General features: G+C 35.8%; 1 protein-coding gene and 2 long non-coding RNA genes across 5 annotated transcripts; all 3 read left to right on the top strand.

Moving 5' to 3' along the window:
* The first annotated feature begins 2547 nt into the window (after positions 1 to 2547).
* On the top strand, positions 2548 to 4775 carry LOC110861643. Of its 2 annotated transcripts, none has more exons than XR_004833230.1 (4): positions 2548 to 2780; positions 2848 to 2899; positions 2968 to 3336; positions 4659 to 4775. It is a non-coding gene; the product is annotated as an uncharacterized LOC110861643 (long non-coding RNA). The 2 variants fall into 2 exon arrangements; XR_002549074.2 differs by having other exon boundaries at positions 4635 to 4775.
* Positions 4776 to 7058: 2283 nt separating this feature from the next.
* On the top strand, positions 7059 to 9887 carry LOC118433160 (histone acetyltransferase p300-like). Of its 2 annotated transcripts, XM_035844823.1 has the most exons (4): positions 7059 to 7317; positions 7556 to 7627; positions 7875 to 8043; positions 9447 to 9887. In XM_035844823.1, exons 3-4 carry the CDS (start codon positions 7897 to 7899, stop codon positions 9759 to 9761), a joined length of 462 nt encoding a protein of 153 aa, XP_035700716.1. In that variant the 5' UTR covers positions 7059 to 7317; positions 7556 to 7627; positions 7875 to 7896; the 3' UTR covers positions 9762 to 9887. The 2 variants fall into 2 exon arrangements, with proteins under 2 accessions (XP_035700716.1, XP_035700717.1); XM_035844824.1 differs by lacking the exon at positions 7556 to 7627.
* A 1274-nt stretch (positions 9888 to 11161) lies between these two features.
* LOC110861650 lies at positions 11162 to 12379 on the top strand. Its single transcript, XR_002549076.2, has 3 exons — positions 11162 to 11257; positions 11372 to 11485; positions 12089 to 12379. It is a non-coding gene; the product is annotated as an uncharacterized LOC110861650 (long non-coding RNA).
* The last annotated feature ends 1645 nt before the right edge of the window (positions 12380 to 14024 follow it).

The following is a 14024-nucleotide window of genomic DNA, read 5'->3' as shown; positions in this document are numbered from 1 at the left end:
CTCGTAGGGTCAAGGGTTGACCTCGTAAGGTCAAGGGTTGACCTCGTAAGGTCAAGGGTTGACCTTAGACCCTATTATGATGTATATTCGGACTCACGAAGTCCGTAGCTTTCCAAAAATATACGGTTTGTGGGGTTTCGAGCGAAAAAATGCACTGACTTTTGACCTCTATTTCCGGTCGAACCAGGTCACTTAGGGCTTAGGGACCAATACATTTTTTGTTCAGCACGTCGAGATGTACAACATATCAAAAATTTGGGCAAATATCACGGCGGGGCATTTCACATAAGGAGAGTGCCTCCTCCTTTATAGAATTTTTTTACCCATGAAAAATATGGGAAGGGTATTCCTTACTTGTTTGTATCCTTTGTATTCTTCGTATCGTAAAATATGTAGGTTACGGGATTATGATTTTGTCATCGAAAATCACGTTGCTAAGGTTACAATTTTTACGAACCTTGACCTTATTTTTCTTGGTAAACCTTTTGTGTACAAAAAGAAAGCCTTTTGTTATTTGTTCCTGCCTTTTTGACCCTTTTCCCTTTTCAATGCCTTTTTGACGCATTTTTGCCCAATTTCATCACCATTGCACCCGACTGCTTGGAGAATATTTATGCATAATACAGATGTTTATAATCTATATATCAGTGGCCGTGGAAGCTTTAGGGACATGTGGAGGCCTTAACATCGTCGGATTGGGGGGGAGTGGTTGACCTATATTTATAACATGGGTCGACGATATGGACATCGAGTAAGCACTCGAGTAAGCACCGTCCCCACGCTTCCGCGGCCACCGTGAACTATTAAAGGAAGTACAGAATATACATTTTTCATATTTTTAAGCTTGGGTTCTGGCTTTCATCGATACTCCGCACTGCCTGTGGCTTTTTGCTCTGCGCACACTATCGTAAACTAAGCATTTTATGAAACTAAGGATACCAAGAAATAATGAATACATACCATTACTCACTATTCTTACACAGTAGCAAAATGAAGGAATAAAGAGCACAGCAGGTGTCAAAAAAGGTTCTGTAAAACTTCAATATGCAGCAACTTGATAAATTATTTTATCCGGATTTTTCACCGAGGTTCAGCTTATTTCGAAATCCTCTGCATCAAGAGGAATTCATGCCAAGACTCGCAATACAGCAGGAACGTGGAGAAGACCAAATTCCTCTTCTGGAATGGTTGAAGTGTGAAGAATGATTATTACGACGGTTGAAATGTCCCAACTTTCTTGATGAAAATATATAAACACTATCAAATTTAATCATAGGAAAGATGCTAATTAGACTTGCAAATTTTTGATTAAATTGACTTTTTTGCTAACTGATTCAATCTCTTGATTAAATGTTATAATTTATAACATTGCGCTTATAGCGGAAAATTTCAAAACTGCACTTTTCAAAAAATTACTGTGGGCGTTACAATCGCACAGAGGCTGTATATATATCAAAATGTTCAGGATGAGTTGTACCAACTTTTTAAAAATAAAAATACCAAGGAAAAAAATTCCGTGAGGTAGGTCACTTTTGGCATTTGAGGTCAAAAATTCATAACCTTTGACCTGGTCATCACTGTCCAAAATTTGGAGTCCGATCTTGTAAGAAATGCGATTGGTTATAACCCTGCGAAATTTCAAATTGTTATCTCACCAATTGTACGAGATATCACGGTGCCAATGTTGGGCGAAGACTTTTGAAGGGCAGTGTACATATTTTTGGGGCGAAAACTTTAATATACATACGTTCTAATTTAAAATGAGTAAAATTTACTCAAGTTTGAGTAAAAAGAGAGGATGCCACAACCAAGAGCTGAAAATTAGCCTACATACCTACATTGTGCAAAATGTACCAACCCGTTGAACAAATGTAGCATAACTTTCATAGAATAGTAAGAAATAGAAGAAGCACTCTGCTCTTTGTTAAGCAAGTAAGGGGGATGACTCCCCACCTCACATACGAGAGGTCGCCAGAAGCCCTCAATGTTAAACTAAATGGCAAACTCCTACTCCATCTGTTATGTGAGGTGGAGCATCTCTTTCTGTATGTTCATATCGTGGTGGTTAATTATTCGTCGCTAGAGCCCTCACTAACACTATCTCTTACGCATTTTGTATTTACCAATGCTGAGATCCTACCCATTGATAACTTTGGACAAATTTGGCATAAGATAAGATAAATTCTATCTATTGGTTGGGTCATCCTCTATTTTACTCAAACTTGAGTCAATTTTGCTTATTTTTATTTAGATGGAGCTTATTTTTAAGTGTGAACAATTGAAAATTAGCCCAGTAAAAAATAACCACCTCACACCTTCTTATTGTTAACATACATACTTACAAGGGAACCTTAAGTACTGTCACCTCTCGATTTCCTTCGGAATAGCCTTAATCGACAGATAATTTAATGAAACTTAAACTTTGTCATAGAACATGCTGTGCAAAATCGCGTTTTCGCGAGAAATTTGGCGAGAGCTGCACCAAAACGTGCAATTTTTGCAATGCTTCGCTTATGGCTTTCCGTCCGCCCACGCACTCGTCTCACCAACTCGCAGCTCTATGCTGCGTAATCTGGGAAAAACGCATACTTTAATCAGTACATGTTCTGCTAGAATTGGCAAATCAACAAAGTATTTTGTCTTAATAAAAAATTTAAACTACATGAAGTAATCCTCAAATCGGTATTTGTTGAGTATTTATCTATAAATTGCAGTGCTAAATGTGATTTGAAGTAGGCTGTAATTATTTTATCCGCAAATTTTTAAAGGAAAACGGGCATGTAAGTCTATTGTGTAAAATGTTTATTTGGGCTATCAAAACTTATTTTTATTAAACTTTTTGGTTAGTTCCTGAGATTTTAATTTACTTTCTAAACTACAACGGCTACACCTTGAAATGGTATGAATTATTATTAATGTGAATCAAATTAAGTTAGTACCAAACGACGTAATTTATTTATTAATCAGATTAACCCGGCTCACGTTGTGGAACATTTAGTTAAACTGGTCCGAACCCGCTTTGGGGATGACAATCAGTCGCCTCCAACTGACGAAGAGAGAGAATTAGCCAATCACCTTTTTGAAATTATAATTGAATTAGACAATGGGACAGCAGTACTGGAAACTGACTGGACTTTGACTCATGATACGGATGGCCATGACACAGTCGAAGAGGAAGATAATGAGGATGAACCAAGCCAAAATTCTCAAGAATGGGAAACACTGTCCTTAGTTACAGAAAGTAGCACCGAAAATTTTACACTAGATTATATGAAATCAGTATTAGAGTGCTACGATAAACACGGTTGGGGTCGCGTGCAAAAGAGGTTTAAAAGGGTTAAGTATAGAAAGTACATTTATAGATTTCGTGATTATGTTCAGCAAAACGGAACAAACGCAGAGAAATTACAAAAATTACACATAGAATTGTTTGAAAAATTCTCAATTTTATTAATGAAACGAGAAATAATTCATGATTTTGATTTAAAACGATGGGCACTACAAATGGCTAAAGAGCTTAATTTACCTCAATTTAAAGCAAGTGATGCGTGGATTTTAATATTTAAAAAATCCCACAATATTGTGTCCAGAAAGATAACTAAATTTGTCACAAAAACTTGTTTGCAAAACGCAGAGGTAATAGCTCAATCAGCAAGAAATTTTGTAGAGTCCGCCCAAGTTAAAATGCAAATTTACCATCATGATAATATTTTAAATACAGATCAAAGCGGTTTTAACTATTTGCTAAAATCAAATAGGATGTTATCATTTAAGGGCGAGAAATCCACTTCAGCGGTCACAGAGTCCAAAAACAAACAAACTCATTCCTACACAATTCAACCAATTGTTTCTATGTCAGGCAAATTAATTAGCCCCTTATTAATTTGCCTGCAAGAACAAGATGGTAAGTTTGGAAAAATAGTTCAAAAGTCTGTATCGGAGGTGGCTGCTAAATGCAAAAATGTAATCATCTTCTGTAGCAAATCTGGAAAACTACAGAAACCACTCGTTAAGTTATGGGCAAATGAGATTCTCTATAAATCTAGTGAATTTAAAAGTCTTCTCTTGTTAGATTCGTGGACAGGTCAGACAGACAATGAGTTATTTTTATGTGAGGACCAAGATAAAGAATGTGAACGAATGTATATCCCCGAAAATACCACTGATAAAATTCAGCCTCTAGATGTATATGGTTTTAGGCAGTGGAAAATTTGTGTCCGTAAGATGTTTTCTCATGTAATTTTAGATCAAATTGGCACTGATTTAGCATCAAGAATTAACATAATTACAATGCATTCGCTTATTCATAATCAGCTCGCAGCTAATATATTCAGAAATATGTGGTTGTATGCATGGTACAAATCTGGATATCTTTTGGAGAGGCCTGAGCCTTTTTTAAATGTTAGTGAAGCATTATTTGAATCATCACTTGAATATGCAGTGAATTTAATTGCCAAAATGCTCAGTTTATTAAATGTGGGCATTGTCGAAAGTATTTATGTTTCGTCCACTTCTTCGAAAATTATCATTTTCATGAACCGGAAGTTGATGAAGAGTTAATGGATGTTAATTAAAGTTATCATAAAACTTAATTATTATTTAAAATTAATACATTGTGATAATATAAATTGAAGTACTGAATTTGTAAATGTACACAGAATAGTTAAGCTTTAATAATAAGTGGTAGCGACTATGGTGTAATGTTTATACGTCCAATGGTGGTATAAAATTTAATACAGAGCTATTAATTTCGCATGCTTGCTGTTTTGAAATCATTGCAATAATCGTGCTTGTTTCAAAATCTATTCATCCGACTTTGATACAAAAACCGATGACACTAGGAAACCGCTTTAAGGATGTTTCGCATTGCACTTTTTACTGAAGGAGTTTTATGGAACCACAATGTCTTATCTGGTGTATATGTAAGTATGTTTCCGTAATATAAGTTAGGGTATGACGAGCACATTGTGTGTAGAAAACAATCCAGCATCCATTGACCACACCCACATGTGAAAGGATTGAGTGCGATACGTGTGGTGAGTGAAAGCCATAAGCGAAGCATTGCAAAAATTGCACGTTTTGGTGCAGCTCTCGCCAAATTTCTCGCCAAATTTCCAAAAACGCGATTTTGCACCGCATGTTCTATGACAAAGTTTAAGTTTCACTAAATTATCCGTCGATTAAGGCCATTTGGAAGGAAATCGAGAGGTGACAGTACTTAAGGTTCCCTTGTTAGAAGTATGCCTGATTTGAGCCGAATTCATATAAAATGCAGGGTCAATGGACGTTAGTCGGCTAAAATCCATATTTATTGCATGGAATATACTTGGGCAACATACAGTTAATAAAAGTATTATTTGGACAGTGATGAGCAGGTTTTTCAAATGCTCATATTTTTTCGGTTTCTTGGAAAGTTGGCCTTATTATTTTTTTGACTTGACACATAAGTATGTGGTTATCTAAATCCATAAGCCATTGACCAATATTTATTTTGAGACGGAAAATTTTAAGCATTTTCCAAGTAGAAGTGAAAAACTTACATCAAAGTATTATTTGGACACCGAGATTCTTTTGCAAGATTTCTTTTGCAGTACACTACCTATCACATTACAATTTAAATGAATATTGCAAGGTCATGTATAAATCTTTACTTCAGAAGCTTCTCACGCCTTTATTCTCGTTTAGAGATCACCTGGAATCATCATTCCTAAAATACTCCGAGCTATAATTTAATGTTGGGAAATTATTATCCCAAACCACCACAACTGTCTTCCAGAGCCCATAATTAACGAAAAACTTATTCAGAACTGTAGTACGCAGTAATATTTTGTCTCAAATTGTAAGGAAACCATCAGAATTATAAGAAAACCTGGAAACGTTTAGCCCAGTAATCAAATATCGTCATAATGTATGCATGTCTCGAAACGCTACGAAAATTTTCTTCACCAAAATTGGAGCAAAAATTTCAATTCATGTGTGGAATAATTGTTTGAGATCAAAAAATGTGAAATCGAATCGAGAATCAAGGCTTTAAAGGCTGAACAGAAATAAAGAGCACATTGATTTTTAGCACGAAAGCGAAGCATCCATTTAATGGGGGTAGATAACGTTGTAATCGGGACCTGAGCCAGTGGAAGCAGGTCAATTAGTTATATTCACGTATGCTTAACCTGTCCTAGACCGATGGGCCCCCAAAGTATGCAGAAAACCAAAGGAGGAGTTGAGTGTGCCAGGCCTCCGGCTAAATTTGCATCACCCCGGAGTTTCAGTTATGAGGTGGGGTTCGAAATCAGGGTCGGGGACATGTTAGTTCGAAATAATCGACAGATTCGTGTTGAAAGAAGTCTACATTAGGATTCTAGATTGAAAAGTTGTCAAATATGCCATAACTTGTACAATAATGAAGCTTTCAATTATGGTTTTTGTTCGCCTGCATTTACCTGTTCCTGATTTGTTGACTACCCTAACGCCACTTATCCATTCTCAGACCGCAAATGGGTGTTAAATGGTCCGTACTATATTTCGGAATAATGTTCTGAGCAATTATGGGTTCTGGAAGACAGTTCTGATGGTTTGGGATAATAATTTCCCAACATTAAATTATAGCTCGGAGTATTTTAGTAATGATGATTGCAGGTGATCTCTAAACGAGAATAAATGCATGAAAGGCTGCTGGAGTAAACATTTATACATGACCTTGCAATATTCATTTAAATTGTGATGTGATAGGTAGTGTACTGTGGCGAACTTGCAAAAGAATCTCGGTGTCCAAATAATACTTTGATGTAAGTTTTTCACTTCTACTTGGAAAATGCTTAAAATTTTCCGTCTCAAAATAAATATTGGTCAAAGGATTATGGATTTAGATAACCACATACTTGTGTGTCAAGTCAAAAAAATAATAAGGCCAACTTTCCAAGAAACCGAAAAAATATGAGCATTTGAAAAACCTGCTCATCAATGTCCAAATAATACTTTTATTAACTGTACATAGGTATGTATACGAAGCCAGCAAATTTTGCATAAAGCAGACAACAACAAAGGAAGCTGGCATGAAACTTACCGTCACCACGCCGCGATATGAATAATTCTTAAATCCATCAATACGAATCCTTATCTCTCTTCTCATTCACAAGCAAAGTGAATATAGATAAATAATATTAAATCGTTAAAAAGTTCAGTCATCTGTCGCTACGAATAATTACAATTCCAAGCGAGATTACTCATGTGAAGGAAATATATATATTTTGTTAAGTAACAGATCTGGAAACATCTCTGGTCTTCTCTTTATCCACCATTCACCTTTTTTTAATTTTGGTAACGATTTGTCCTCAAAATAAAACCTGACTAATTTACTACTTTTCAATTTAACGGAATGGATTGGTCGAATTCTGTATAAAGTGCATGCTACATATTTACGACTTTTTTGAATTTGTGCGTATCTAAACTCCGAAATTTATTAGTAACAAGTTTGAAAAAAGCTTTAACATTTTTCTGGGTTTGAAACACAAACATTCGCATTTTTGATTTTTTAAATGTATGTATACTTTTTTAGCCCGACGCCCGACCCAAGGCTTATAGGTTACGGAAATATCCGTCTGTCCATTTAACGATTGCGGCCGCAAAAGTAATTTTCAGTGACGTTCTTTTAGTATGCACTGTTAAAAATTAGGTATTTCCCGGTACTAAAGTTGCCACCAAATATAGCGGTCCGTAAAAATTTACTACCGATATGGTAAAACTTTAATACCGAGCTATTAATGGTAGTGATTTAGATACTACACGGTGTTACTTATCAATACCACCTTAGTAGAGTAACATATGTGCATATGTACCTTCTTAATACTGGATTTCTAAGAGTGTAACCTGTTCAGGTTTTAGTGTCAACCCCCCGAAATGAACCCGTCTCCCGCCCAGCCTCCCTCCGCCCCCACCGAATCGGAAGCTGAACGTGCAGAGAAGCGAATCTTGATCAAGAAACACCTGGTCATCTTTCTCCATGCGTTGCTATGTGGACAGAACGGGGATCAATCCACATCTCAGGTAAAAAAAGAGTGAAATTATGTAAATATGTACGTAGGTGTTTTATTATTAATTTTCAAAAGGTATGTTCCGCACTGTTTCTGACAAAAATTTTGATGAAGTAACAAACTTCAAATACATTTAGGAGGCTGTGATTTTTTTCAGCTCTGTGGGTTAACATAAACACTAGCAATAAATCGGCAAACTTTACCTCGACGGAAAAAATGCTAGATTTGCAAATTAAATGTCGTAGTGTAATTTAATTTTTAATGCTGGATGGGCACTACGTGTCGCAGATTTATGGTTGAATGCTTAAAACTTACGATGAAAACTGCCCAACACAAAACACAAATTCAATTGGGTCAATAATTTTAAATGATGGCGAAACGAGGTCTCGGGCAAAAAGTCGCCAGGACGCTCAAAATCCGCTTCTTCCACAGAAAGGCTCCGGAAACTAGAGGAACCAATAATGAGAGATCCGCAATTGAAACTGTCCTATTTAGCAGATGAGATGGGTGTTTCAAAGCTAGCAATTTGTTCCATGTTAACTGAAGACTTCGGTATGAAAATGGTTTCCGTCCGTTGGGTACCAAAATTGCTTTCGGTATCTCACAAACAGGATCGAGTCGACTTTTGCAATGCCAATTTTAACCTATTAAATGAAGACTTGAACCTGCTCAATATTTTATTAGCTGCATATGGTACTTGGGTTTACTATTATGACCCGGTGACCAAATAATAATTCCCTCAATGGAAGCACGAGGGGTTGCCACCGCCCGTGAATTGAAAAGTGCAAAAATCTGACAAAAAATTGATGATGACCATTTTCAAGGATACCAAAGGTCACCTCCTTATAAAATTTATTGCTGGAAATACTACAATAAATGGGGCCGTGTATGCAGGAACCCCGAAGGAGCTGCGTCCTCCGGTTGAAAAGAAACGTGGGGTCAAAATAAAGAGTTGGCCTTTTTTTAGACGACAACGCGCCACCTCATACCTGGCTTTTTGCGAGGGTTAGTGCAGACGAAAATCGCTTTACCTGCACAAACCACACCCCGTGCAGTCCAGACTTGACCCTTAGTGATTATTATTCGTTTCGAAACTTAAAGAAAAACATCGGGGGAAAACGGTTTTCGGATGATAATGAAATCAAGTCGTAAATTTTGGCATATTTTAGAGGTAAATTTTAATGAGTTATTGCTAGTGTTAATGTTAACCTACAGAACTGAAAAAAATCACAGCATCCTGAAAGTATTTGAAGTTTGTTATTTCATCAAAAGTTTGGTCAGAAACAGTGCGGAACATACCTTTTGAAAATTAATAATAAAACACCCACGTACATCACACGGAAAATTTGAAACAATAGTTTCACCCCTTTGTTACATTCCGTTTGTAACTATTAATGTACATATTTATTCATGCAGCCCTGCACGACTCGTGGCTGTGAACGCATGAAGACCGTTCAGGTTCATATGCGTTCCTGCGAAGCGCGTCGAGACTGCACGTACAATTATTGCTCCGCGTCCTTTCAGGTTTTGGGTCACTGGAAACACTGCGTCGATCCGGATTGTCCGATCTGCACATTTGTTCGAGAAGATCTTTCGACAGATTTACTGAAAATATTTCCGAACCCGGTACACCAGGCGGAATTCAGGCAAAGAATTGCCACCCAGCAGGAACGTGTTGATCGTGGAGAAGACGAAGCTCCTCCGATGGAATGGTTGGAGTCAGAAGAATGATCATTTTTGCAAGAAAACTGATTATGTTTCTTTTAATTACAAGTTTTCAAGATACAAAATATTTAGATTTTATATATATGTAAGTATTCGAAAAAATATGAAGTTCAATTAAATTTTGGAATAATGTTAATCAAATGTGCACGATTTTTATCAAATTTATCTGTTTACAAATTTATTCAATTTTGATTACACGAATTGCGAATGAATGAAATTTATTAAGTTTATGCTCGATTTAACGTTAAAATGTTCTTAGTCGCTATAAATATGTATACATATCGTCCGATGGCACTTAAGTAAGTACTTACCTAGTGAATGACCAGTAGTTATCGCATTTCTCGCCATCCTGCAAAAAAATTTGTAACATTTGAGAAAAACAATTTTTTGCAGCTGTATTTCTTTGCATGGCAAACACTGGTGACTGGTAAATATTTTCTATCTTAACAATGAGCTTGGTCAGGACTTAAAATGTAGCCCATCGTAAACTAATTTCTTTTACTACTACATACCTTGAAGCGTCTGCATATTTTTAATACTGTATTTCAAAATTGATTCTGTATTTAAACTTTGCATGCATTTCGTTCCTTAGTTAGTATATTAACATTTTTATGCATATGTAAGTTACGATTAAAGTGCTGACATCGTCGGGTACCATACGCACCATAAACTGGTTGATTTTCTTCCAGTTCTAGGATATTCATAAACCTGAGTTATTCGCAGTATAAAATATGCAAATTACATTTATTGGCGATAAAAATAAATATGTATATATTTATTTATCGTGATTTATTAAGAAACGATATTGCGATCATTTTCCAATTTTTGTAATCGAGCTAGAATTTTACACTAGGCTTTTAACCAGACGAAACCCTACTTGGCATAAATTTACGCGTGCAAGTAAAAACAATACTGCACGGGTAAAGATGTACTTTACATGTGCTACATACTAGAAACGCCTAGAAAATGACACGTATGTAACATAAATAAACCGTCGCAAACGAAATGTAGCAAAGGGGTGAAACGAAACGACCCGGTAACACGGTCGTGACCATGTCGATTTTTGAAATCTCCACTCAAAACGACGTTTAAGACGGTTGAAACAAAAAAAATTGATACCTTTGACCGTTGACGTCATCACGGCTGTGACGTGACCTTCTGATCTACAATGCCCATGTTCGAAGTCCGTACTTCAAAAATTAGAAACACGTTGGCGAAAACTGCATATCTAAATTTGAATCCGTTCTAAAGTTATCGTGGATAAATACACACAGACGGACAAGACATTTCCATAAAGGGATTTCGCTTCTTTGCACCCCCTAATTATGCTGCTAGAAATGCCTAGATAATGGCACGTATCTAAAATGAAGAATTTGCCCTGTTTTCACAACTAATAAGGTACAATATAAGTTGCTAGTTCTTATTTGATCCAATGGGCCGGGTATACGAAGGAGGTTCATGTGCATATGAAAATCAGTCCAAATCTTCAATCCATCCAACAAGTAAGTGCATTAATCTTTTGTCCCGACTTTGTCCCCATATACATAAATATATCTTACATATTAAAGAAAATAAAGACATAATTAATATAACTTTGGAAATTTACATAATTTCAGTTTTAATATTTTCTGGAAAAACTTGATTCCCGCATCCCGCCACAATGAAAATCGGATTTGTCGTCATTTTTTCCATGTCGCTGATCATCGTAACGGCAGCTCAAGGCCCACGAAGTAAAATACAAATTTATCCTTCAGCCCCCAATTTGGGAGGAGCTAAAGCGGTACTTTTGATAAAAGTACACTCTTAGAAATCTGAAATCCATTATTAAGCGTCAGTTTTGATTTATGACACTACCAAAATGGCATTGATAAGTAATACCAAGTAATAATAGAGGCACATGTAAATATTACCGTTTTACCATATCGGTAGCAAACTTGTACAGCCCAGTACCGTAACATTAAATCAAATTTTAATTTTTGTAATTTGAATACCATGCGGTAACAACTTTAATACAGAGAAATCAATACGTACGTACATATTTAACTGTATGTACATACCCGCCAAATTTCTAGCAGTAAATATATAGACTTTCACGACGTTGATAAAATTTTAAAAAAAGTATGATATTTATTTAAATATGCATGTACAAGTCCTCAATTTATTAGGTTTTGGATTTAGGTAGAAATTCAAAATTCAAGAATTTGTTAAACTTTAAAAATAAACATGCTTTTATTTCCTATTTATTTTCCTTTTCTAAAAAAAGATTTCACGCGTGGTTCTGTCTATTTACGTATTTGTAGCATGTATGTACATATTTTCTAACATTTCTTTAGATTTCTGTCCCGACTTGGAAGACGCCTGCGGTGAGGCTGGTGGAGCACCAGTTCCATGTGGGGAAATCTTAGCCAATTCGGTGATTTGTATCAATCCGGAATCGGGCATTTTCGACGCGAGTTGCCGCGCCTTTGGAACAACCTGTTCAGTCGCAATGGTTGGGATTGAGCACAGGTGCACCTGCCCCGGTCAATGACCAAATTCATTTTAAAGTTTGAATTCTTGAGGATTAATGGCAATGGATAAATCTAAACTAAAATAAAATAAATCAAATTAAGCAATACTAAATAGTCTATGATTATGTGTGTCTGCTTTTATTTCTTTAAAAACAACTTTCGTACTACTAATTTCTAAATAAAATTTCCCTCATTCAATGTTGCCATGTTGATTACACCTGATAGCAACCAAGTAAAATTTTCAGCCCAGTTGCCAAGTTTTTTATGAAAACACGAAAAATCTACTTTTTGACATTGGTCGGTAAAGGGAAAATTCCGAACCTTGAGGAGAAAAATGTCGAAAGAAAATACGCTTTTTACGATCCAGTTTTCCACAAAAAAAAACAGAAGAAATATTATTATTAAAAAAAACTTTTTTCAGGATATTCGATTCCTAACTTATCGGCTGATTTTTGATATAACTCGCTATATTTTCAGAACTATTTTGAGGTCGGAGACCCACAAATGCGATTTGCCATAAATAAATAAATTGTATATTTTTCTCGTGATAAAACAACATATAGTTTTTACTTACATGGCAATTACTTAAAAGTGTTTCTTTATTGCCATCTTTGATGTAACTTGCGTTACACCAATTTGATATACATACACATTTTGCCAATTTTGTACGCTTATGTTTCAATTCACAAAATGGTATAATTAAAACCCCCGGGAGGATTATGAAGACAAGTGCAAAAGTGGAAATTCAATATTGCCCGTACAAGGCAGGTTGACATGCTGTTGCACTTGGCATCGAATTTGGTGTAATCCGAAGAGATGCAAGGGATCTCAGAGAAAAACTGGGCTGTAACACACGTCCTGTCAATGTTACCTCCGTCACTTTTACAGGCAGCTGTCATCTCGGTGTAGAAATATATTTAGGTTGAGCAATATTAGGGTAAATATTAGAAACGTCATTATTGCATATGTAGGTAGGAAATTTATTCATTGTAGTATAAATTGTGTTCTCAGAGATGTATGTATGTGCAGACGTGTTCAACAAAAAATTATTCATTCAAATATTCATTCATTGTCATGAAGTGCAGACAACATTCATTCAATATATATTCATTGACAATTGGCAACATTCATTCAAATATTCATTCATTCATTAACATATTTATTCATTCACTAAAATACTCACTAATTTATTCAAATATTTATTTATTCATTCAAATATTCATTTATTAATTCAAACATTCGTTCATTTATTCATTCAAATATTCGTTCATTTATTAAGTAGCTTCAGCTACTTTATGCGAAGACAGGATAACAGGAGAACGGATCGAGATAATCGACATCGGTTTTCGACATTACGCATAGGACCCGAGGAGTATCCTATCAACTTGTAGGACCAATAAGACAACCCCCTTTGGCGCCAGAGGGTGTGGTCGGGGAAAAATGAGTTTTTTTCAGAAATTGAAGCTACGGATGAAATACATATAAGTAAAATTTAGTGCTCCCGAGTTGTGCCACACCATCTGGCGCTGGGGGGTGTGGTCTGGGGGAAAATGAGATTTTCACTCAAATTGAATCTAAAGATGAAATACAGTGAAATTGAGTGTTCCAAAAGTTGTGGCAAAAGCAATATGATATTCATTTTGACGTATATTTGACACTTATTTCACTCTTTAGCTACATGCGTTTGCGACGGTTTATTCATTTATTTTTGTATTCACAATTTGCAACTCGAACTTTAAATTTAACATAAATTTCAAGG

The sequence above is a fragment of the Folsomia candida genome, unplaced genomic scaffold (genome assembly GCF_002217175.1).
Source record: "Folsomia candida strain VU population unplaced genomic scaffold, ASM221717v1 Fcan01_Sc043, whole genome shotgun sequence".
In the NCBI taxonomy this organism is placed as follows: Eukaryota; Metazoa; Arthropoda; class Collembola; order Entomobryomorpha; family Isotomidae; genus Folsomia; species Folsomia candida.
The sequence above is the reverse complement of the archived record's forward strand: the minus strand, read 5'-3'. Positions and strand labels throughout refer to the sequence as shown.